Here is a 9,571-nt window from a genome sequence, read left to right as displayed (position 1 = left end):
AGATAGAAAAAGCAAGGGATTTACTTGCTACATACCTCCAACGAAATGAGTCTGATTATAGATATTAGACCCCCTGCTTTATCTGGTAGCACCATAGCAACCCAATGCAGTCTTTGCTTTGGTATACATGTAATATTATAATTTTGCGATGCCATCCATTCTTTGCTTAATGTCTGTTGAATTGTTAAAAAAGGCAAATATCATATTTTCAAATGTGCTAGTATATTTATAATATTGTAAAAGATAGAGAGATAATTGCGTTGTGAACTTAACACTTGTATTTTACCTGTGAATGTTACCATTCCACGGGACAGTGATTAAGCTTTTCACTTTTCCATCTTGTCAGTGTGTCTATTATCAGCACATGAGCTTCTACTCTCCTAGGTTGCTTTTGAGTCGATAAACAATTTTGCTAGTGATTTTATTTCTGTTCCTATTCACTTCTTTGGATTTCAACTTGCAGCATGCCAGAATATCGATGATACAAATTCACGGCTATTTTCCATCTAGCTCTTAATGTTTTGTGGGTTTTGTTTGCATGTTTTCGTTTTTTTTCTTTTACTGCTTGTTGTTCTTTGTTTGTTTGTTTGTTTGTTTGTTAATAAGAAAAAAAGATAATGATTGTACTGATGTCGTGCAAACGATTGTTTAATGTACCTCATGAAATCCCTTTACCCTTCTAAATTATTAAGTGGACTGACCCATCATTCAGTTTCGGCAATACAACTTATTATTCAAAGGGTGTTCACTGAAAATTTACTGACTGAACAGAGAACAGTGCAGACTGAGATCAGCTTGCACATCTGGTCGCAAAGGCAAAATCACTTGCCGCAAGCAGGCTAAAGATTAAGTTGGTACTTCTTTTCTTTCTTTTGCAATACGCTTATTCTGTCGGTGTAAAATTGGAGATTTTCATTCGATTCAGCCTATGCTAACCACGAAGGAGAAAATCTAGTTGCCCGATATGTCCCTTCATTAGGGGGATTGTAAATATAGTCATACCATATTAGACAACCCATTTCATATCCGTTAAGGGAAACTGTTCATCCCTTGCGCGTATACATCTTTAAACACCTATATACTGATTTTTTTATTTGACTCCGTTGAAATTCGGAAGGAACGATAAAAATAGAATACAGTTTGACATACACTTTTATACTGGTACTGATGATAAACCCGGACAAATGATAAAGTCGACCACCTTGGAAATATTTGATTGCAATCGGTTATTTATAAAATTGAACACACCATCTGATAGTTTCCATTTACAACACCAACTGATGTAAATAAAAACAAAATTGGTAAATATTCTGTATAAATAAATGACTTATATTAATCTGTATAAAAAATATTTATCCAAAATTACTGGGGAAGAGGGTGTATTTTTGCGCATGCTCACTTTCACCACATGAAGGCCTGACATTGGGTAACTTTGTATTACTTGATCAGTAATGACTGTTGCAGCTTTTTGGGGAAAGTTTCAATATAATACTAAGAAGAAAATTTTGTAAACGACAAAGTGTTCGAATTTATCATCAGTCAACCTGCTTTCAGTCCCCATTTTACTAACCCCTTTCAGGGCCTCACTTCGTGTGAGTTAGCTAACTATATATAAATTTGAATTATGCAAAGTTTTCAGCAAATGTAAAGCTTTATTTTGATACCAACCATTGATTACAAATTGCAGAAATAAAAAAGTTACAGGTAAAAAACCTCATTTTCTGTTCGGGTTTATCATCAGTACCAGTACTGCCGGTTTGATATCAGTAGAAACAATAAAAGAAAGCATGCGTTACTTTTCCATGAGATTTATTACTCAAGTTATTAATAGAAAAAAAAAGAAATAACTTTATTTTCCAAAACATCCGAAATATTTTTAAAAGTCCTAAAACATATTTTAAAACTTGGTTAACATGTTGCCTCGTGACCATCAAACATACCGTAAATCTGAAACAAAAGAATGGAGATGTGACGTCATTGCTTCATTACAGTTTTCTCATTGTCTCCATTTTCTGGATGCTTGATCCTCTTATTTCTAATGTTTCTTTTGGATATGACACTTTTACATAGTCTAACAAGCAGTAAAATACTCAATACTTCACCAAAACTTCTACTTAATAATGTTGTTTGAAATCGCTTCTTACCGAATATGACGCCATTTTCTCCAATTCTTATGATTCAGCTCACAAAAAAAATCAAACATCCATTACAATGGATAATAATTAGACAATAAAGGAAAACATCTACAAATTCAATAAAATATTTTAAAAATATCCACAGACTCAAATATGACCTTAAAGGTCCAATACTAAGGAAAGTGAACATTTTAATTTCTTTTAAAAAGCACAGAAACTATTTCATTTTATTGGAAAATGAAAGTTGGTATGTAGAAATTCGAAATAAATCGCAGTATATGTACAATTATTTTTCTATGAAGTATGAAGAAAGTTAAAAAGACCTGGGGGGTCATTCTGTCGATTCATTGAAATTTCAACATAATACGCATACATTTCTTTGAGTTCCAAAGACCTTCTGTAAATTTTGACCTGCCAATCTTCATTATTTAGTGTCTTGCAGAAGTCTATGCACTGGCTATGAAAAAAATTGCCAACTCACTTTCCCTTATTATTCCCTTAGTAATGGACCTTTAAAAGTGATAATGGGTTCGGGTAGAATAATATGGAAGCACATGGTAAAGAAATCCTACAAAACTCCTTGGTTTTAAAAATTCTGCGAGAAATATTTACATGTGATTTATAAATTTAAAAACATGCTAGTCCGGTGGTCAGAATACGAATGTTTAGTGCTGGAGGAGTGCGACAAGCAAGCTTATGCCCATCCGCCTTTTGGCGGTTTCTTTGGCGCGGTACGCTTGGCTCCCGGCTTTCTATTTCCAGGTTTACCTTTGGCTGGATTCTGTTGTTTCCTGGTGTGGATTGTGATGCCGAGAACCACCCATCCCATAACAAAGGCTATGAACCCAACAGAAAACCCAGCGAGGTCAATTGCGGTCAAACATGCGTCCAGAAGAGCGATACCTGAAACAAAAGGTATCCGTTTGCAAAAACGATATTATTTTCTTATAATCTTTTTCTCATGTCCTCATAAGTCAGAACAAAACATGTTAATCAGCTACATTTCCAGATGTTTCCAAATTTTCTATTTCCATTTTCAAAAAAGACTTTTCGCGTGTTTTTCTTCAGTAAATTGAATAGTACATGTTTTGCTCTAATAAACTCAGAATATTTTAAAATTTTGAAACTCGTTGAATGTTTAATTCTGAAAATGAAACATGGAATTTCAGAATACATGTATAATTATTTCATATTTGTCACTGTCAGGCAATTATTGACCTTAAATATTGACGAGGTTCAAGTGGCGCACCTCTTGTGTTCACACGTTTCTAGAGATAACATTTGGTACTTTCTTCACTATGATCAAGAAAAGCATAGTTTCAATTTTACTACATACCACCAGAACAGGCTGCTTCCTCCTCTACACAGTTAGAGTAATAAAACGCCCATGCCAACTTTTCTGTAAGTGAAAATTTTCTTTTATGACATGACAACAACATTAACAACAACGTCTGTTTAAGAATATACACGCTGCATTGCCCTTTTGTTAAAAAGGAAAAGTGTAGAAACTACCTTTTGGGCTGTATATAAAATTGCCAACATTTAACTATTTTTATATAGGGAGATGTAATTCAAAAACTAAGCAAGACAGAGTATTTGTTCATGTACAAAACGTTTCTCTTCAATATCCCCAGTCTTTGTTTGCAGTTTGAATAAAATCCTTTCAACAGTTAAAAATTTATATCTCGGACATGTTTAATAAAGGGAGATAATTCTAAAAGTTAGCAAGATAGAGTTATGTTTATGTACACTGTACTTCCTCTCAGTAGCCTCTGTTATTGTAGGCCTATTGTTTAAAGTTTTAATATTTTTGGATTTATGCTTCGGAAATAGGGTTAAAAGTAAATCATAGAAAAGAGCAATATTAAAATATTCAGCAAGCTACGGCACTCTGTGCCTCTTCATGGCCTCTGTCATTGTCATTTAATAAAGTTTTAATAAAATCTCTTCGATATTACTGGAGTTATGCATCGGACCTGTTACGGATGGATAAATACCACTGCCTTTCATCGCGGGGCTTATAATAAGGATCTGTGAAATGAATATTGCTTACTGTCACTGTTGCAGATTATGTCCCCCTCTAGGGTGAGGTAGTTCTCGTGGGCATACTTCATAAACCAGAGGTTCGAGCAGCTGCAGTCGATATCCATACCATAGAGTGAGATCACTCCTAGATTGTTGAGATTGGAGAAGAGATCACTCGGTAGAGTGGTGAGGGAGTTGTGACTCAGGTCTAAATACCGGATGTTTTCGCTGGTTCCGGTGCCAAACACTGCCGCATCGATTGATGTCAGATTCATATTCTGAGAAAGTCATTATAATATTATACATAAGTATCTTTATCTATGCATGATGCTCGCTACGCTTAATTGAAACTTTCAAACCATTAGCAACACAATGGAAAGATATTGGATGAGTATAGATAACTCGGTTATGAAATTGCTGCCGACTCCAAACAACAGTCTCAACAGCGAACACTGTGTTAGCTGTGTTTGACTCCCGGCTTCTGTCTAATCTCCATATATCTTAATCATAGGTAAATTCCAAACCCAATTATCTTTGCTTGAGATGCATTGCTTGTTTTGTTTGTTTGTTTCTAATTTGTTGTTGTTGTTGTTTTGAAGAAGAAAAGAATGCAGGTGTACAGATAAAACTGGCAACTGACCACTTATCTTTCTTTTAACTTCTTCATCGCCCGTTAAATTACGGGCTAGTAAACTACCTACCCTGAATACAGCTTCATACAGGTCTGTCTGACCAGTGAGCAGGTCGGTAGGCAAACTTCCACTCGTTAATAACGTATTTTTAATGATCAACGCTCCGTGTTGCTTTGGAAACGTGGGAAAGACAGAGGCGTTCCGAACAATCGTAAGTCCATCTAAACAGCTCATACCAAATGAACTGACTGTTCCATTCTCAATCATAAGCCGGTCTAAGGTCCCTAGTTCACTGAAATATAATTATTCATATTAGCATGTATCCAATACGTCAGGAAGTCAGACACATAAACTTCTGAAGCTCCTCTGCCAGCAATACTCTAGTTCTGTGTGTTACGCATCAAATTATATTGTATTCTTGTGTTACGCATAAAAATAATATTGTTTCTCTCTATTATACGCATAAAATAATGCGTTGGTATGTCTGAAAGGATGGTTATTCTTTCGGCCTGTACTGTCTGTATCTAGTAAGCTTTGCATCGATCTCCTGTTTAGAACTTTAAATTAGCAATAAACAAACCGATTTTACATCAATAATCAAGCAGTGGCAAAATATAGCTGCTAATAATACAGGTATACTAGTGTTTTAATAATTTTGTACTAAGGCAAACTGCAAAAGTCTTTACCATTCTTTTAGATGATGTATTTAGAACCGTAGTAGATTCTAGACTATCAAAAAATCATTTAATTTCGTGGGCATGAAATTTCGTGGTTTTGGACAAAACGGCAATTTCGTTGGGATATGAGTTCGTGGATTTCAACTTTTGAACATAAAATGAATGCGAATTTTACTTGTTCGTTTAAATTAAATTTCGTGGACTGACTCAACCACGAAATCCACGAAAATTAGTCCTCCACGAATATTAATGATTTCACAGTATTTGGTTATACAGAGACGCAAATAAAGTAATAAGACATGCAGATAAAATTTTATATGTGATCTAATTTTTTTAATGTAGATCTCTATTAAAATAGTCATGGGGAGTAAAAAACAATCGCTGTTAACCTATACCTAAAAGCGTTAGCGGGGATGTTGCCGAGGTCACAGTTGGTGATCTTGAAGTCTTCAATATGGTCCATGTTAACCAGAAAGCCCGAGGCTACCGAAAGGGATCCTCCATTCTCACACACAAGTTCCAGAGAGGCCGGGTAGTTGGTGTCATAACTCGCTATAATAAACAATGGTAAAATCATAAGTTTTACGATATGATTAGTAACAAGACAATTTAAGATACAGTAAAGCTTCTCTATAGACGTGGAAAACTTGGTCCTTCTATACCGTCAATCGCTTATGAAAAGTAAAAAGAATATTGTTAGGTAAAAGGTTACATGAGAGTGGTGTTTATTCAACTTATTCAGCGTAATTCCGTACAAAGTTGAGAACTTGATCAATCTATAGACCCATCTGTCGATTAGGCTAAATGAATTGCAATACTTTATTTAGATTAGAACCGCTACCTGTTTCTAACTAACTCAAAATTGTGTTCATATATGCGGCTGGGGTTCAATATCCCGACGACGCTTATTTGTTTTTCAATGATTTTTTAGGTATGGTTAAATTTTACGATTTTGATGTTATTATGTAATTATATTTTTCATTATTATTGTCATGCACAATCGAATTTAATTTCAATGCAAAATACCAATAATAATGTTTCATCAGCGGTCTCTGCAGTTTCGACAGCTATCAGTGAATTGCTGGAGTCAGTTACAATGACAAGCACATTTTTTTTCTGGCCAAGCATTACATACAATAATAACATTTAAATTTGCACATGTGTAGTATACAAATATTGTGTTTTCTATAAAATATTTATACTTACTTAAAAAAAAAAGATGCTACAATACACAACAGACTTTCATAATATTTCATGTTATCTATATCTCCCATAAGAATAGAGTTCACATTGAAGATGAGCATTAAAAGAATAAAATGAAGAGTCTGTCTTATATCGAACCTACGCTAATAAATTGTAAATTACAATGCTTAAACATTCCTTTACTTTGTGGCAACATATTTTTGTGTTGCTAAAATTAACCAAATCCCATATAAATTTTATTGACTCGTACTCATTTGTAAATAATACCAAAATAATATACTTTTCCATTATTTAAAAAGTGTAAAAAAAAACATTCAGCTGACCTCGAAATTAAACTATACCAGGTTTCAAGTCTCATGTTCTACCATTACAACTAATATTAACTTACAGAAAGAAACAACATTTGAAGTTATCAAGAGTGCTTAAAGTTAGCAAACACACACAAAGGGTTGTCTGTTTTTTAGAATCAAAATTTACAAATTATCAAAGAGCTAAAAAAAGAAATGTATTTTATACTTCTTTGAAGTTACCAGATAAATTACATATGGACAGTACGGAAGAGCATTAGTGCCAGGTTATGTTACTAAGTCGAAATTTCGAGTTATTAAGTCGAATTTTCGAGTTAGTACTCGAAATTTCAAGTTAATAAATAAAACGCACCTGCCACTAATGCTGTTCTGTAGAAAAGATATTTACGCTCGCAGCATTTCATAAATTATTTACTGTAGAGATGTTATAATAAAAACAAAACAAATATAAATCTATCACAACAAAATTGTTTTTGTTTCCATCTATGATTACCGAAATGGCCGGCATTGGCATAATTTAAAATGTCCTTTAATTAGTTGAACGCAATAACTGTGGTCGAATGCTTTGTTTAGAAATAAATACGTGTATGTTTCAACTGGTGTAAGAATAAAAACTTTTCTTGCTCTGATGTACTGTTTTTTTTTCTTTTGTTCTAGTAATTGTAAAGAGTCAATGAATGCTGATTCTTAGATTTTGGTTGTAATAAGATGAGTTTTTATGTGTTAGCATCAACATAGCTATAGACTGGCATCAGTCGTTAGAGTCATTACCTGTAAAGCACTTGGCCATAAAAACCTCTCTGATACCACTTTCTCATAAAATTTACAATATCTCTAGCCTCTGTCTCTGTTGAGATAAGCCACAGTAAAAGGGAGCTACAGAAAATTTGATATATATTTAAAAAAAAATGGGAAATGTTTAATCTCAACAGACTGTGTAAGTCTAACATAGCTACTAAAATCTGACTTTATAAGAGACGGAAAATCCGAGATGCTTCACGTCTTTTAAAAGAATAAAGGGAAATAAAAGCGCTCTTACAATTATCTAAAGAAGCGAAATCTGTATCAAAGACGGCGCTGTTTAAAGTTGTTGGTAATCCAGTTAGTTTGAGCCTCTGTGGGATGGGGCTGAATCCGGACGCTTGTAAAGGTATGAGACTGCTTCCGCTAAGGGTCGTATAGTCGCACACGTATAGTCCAGCATCGTAACTACATCCGGTCGGCATCGTCTGAGCATGCGCACTGGTAAAACATATCACCAGACTGATGATAGCGAAAACTGTTTTTGTCGCCATGTTTAGTAAATCGCGGATGTTGGAAAACAATTATATGGAAATCCTTTTATAAAGTCTAAGTTATATCCGTTAATTCTCACAAGCATACAGAAACCAGTGGCTTACATTTTAGCCCTTAATTGAAGCAACTACACTTTATTTCCAGTTTAATTATAAAAGCCTATACTTTCCAAGACTTAAAGCATTATGGCACTCGGACAAGTTATAATAAGCATTCTTTATATCAAAAATTAAGTATGAAAGTGTAACCAGATTAATCTTTTAATCTTAATGTTGTACTTTTATTTCCCTTTTAATCCAGCTAAACAAATGTTTTAAAGTTTTATAGTTATATGCTAAATAGTTAAGTGTTGCATGTATATGTGAAATATGACTATTCTATTATTGTTTTCCGACCAAAGGGGCATAAGCGGGATTTATTGAAATATTTTTGTCCGTGTAATAATAATTTATTATGTTTAAGCGATAAAAATATCTATAGAATTTAATAGAAATAAAGATACGAGGACTCTTTTTAAGAATAATTCCAACAAGCAGACACAATTTTTTTTACAAATGCATGCTATTTCTAAAAATTAATGATTTTGCGTTGTTTCAGAGAAATTAACAAATGTTCTTTTTATATACTTTTGAAAGTAGGCATGTGTTACGCTGCAATATGCATTGATACTTCCACATTAATATATTTTTCAAATTTAATTTATATCAATAGAAAGTATATGTTTATGAAGAAAAAAAATCTCGTTTTCTAGTACAAACAAATTATAACGCATTGTGCGCTACCATCCCCTACAATCTGCTGGCGGTTTCTGCGTGCATTACATGCCCATTAAGACGGAAAACATTGAAATATTATTTAATTGAAATAATTAAAATAGAAGAAAAAATGAGCGAGTTAAGCCTGTTGGCGCCGCTGACGATTAAACCAATAAACAGCATCAGCCCGTACCATATACAGGAAAACATAGCCGTCAAACATCCGTATTCAAACCTACTAGATCGCGGAAATTCAAATTGGGAGGCTTTGAAATGGTGTTATATCGAATTAATTGAAATTATATGCCTATTTTCACTTTAAAATCCTAGCTACAACGGGGTATGAATAGAATTATAAGTGGGTGCACCTAACTCTGTAAATCCCCAGACGAAATTTTAAGTGTGTACTTAATAGCTTGACCTCATGTGGGGAAAATCTGCGAGTTATCGCGTATGATATGCTTATTAATAAGTTCCATTTAAATCAGTATGCGGGATACGCGCTATTTGAATACCTGATCAACATATTTAGTCAAGGAC

General features: G+C 33.8%; 1 protein-coding gene across 1 annotated transcript; it reads right to left on the bottom strand.

Annotated features, from left to right (window-relative positions):
- Nucleotides 1-2,829: 2,829 nt before the first annotated feature.
- On the bottom strand, nucleotides 2,830-8,212 carry LOC123526812 (uncharacterized). The gene is made up of 6 exons (XM_053522604.1): nucleotides 7,960-8,212; nucleotides 5,865-6,099; nucleotides 4,862-5,084; nucleotides 4,189-4,438; nucleotides 3,472-3,534; nucleotides 2,830-3,038 (listed from the first exon to the last, which is right to left on the bottom strand). The coding sequence occupies exons 1-6, from the start codon at nucleotides 8,204-8,206 to the stop codon at nucleotides 2,830-2,832; spliced, it is 1,227 nt and encodes a 408-aa protein (XP_053378579.1). The 5' UTR covers nucleotides 8,207-8,212.
- Between the last annotated feature and the right edge of the window lie 1,359 nt (nucleotides 8,213-9,571).

This window comes from Mercenaria mercenaria, chromosome 14 (genome assembly GCF_021730395.1).
Source record: "Mercenaria mercenaria strain notata chromosome 14, MADL_Memer_1, whole genome shotgun sequence".
In the NCBI taxonomy this organism is placed as follows: domain Eukaryota; kingdom Metazoa; phylum Mollusca; class Bivalvia; order Venerida; family Veneridae; genus Mercenaria; species Mercenaria mercenaria.
This window is presented reverse-complemented; position numbering and strand designations above follow the sequence as displayed.

Bases quoted from the DNA above. Each gene is read 5' to 3' on its own strand.
- LOC123526812 (XM_053522604.1), bottom strand. From the start codon at position 8,206: ATGCCGACCGGATGTAGTTACGATGCTGGACTATACGTGTGCGACTAT. The intron at 6,100-7,959 runs GTCTCTTATAAA...CCACGTCTATAG, and splicing joins TGAAGCATCTCGGATTTTCC to AGAAGCTTTACTGTATCTTA. The intron at 5,085-5,864 runs GTATAGGTTAAC...ATTATATTTCAG, and splicing joins ATCCCCGCTAACGCTTTTAG to TGAACTAGGGACCTTAGACC.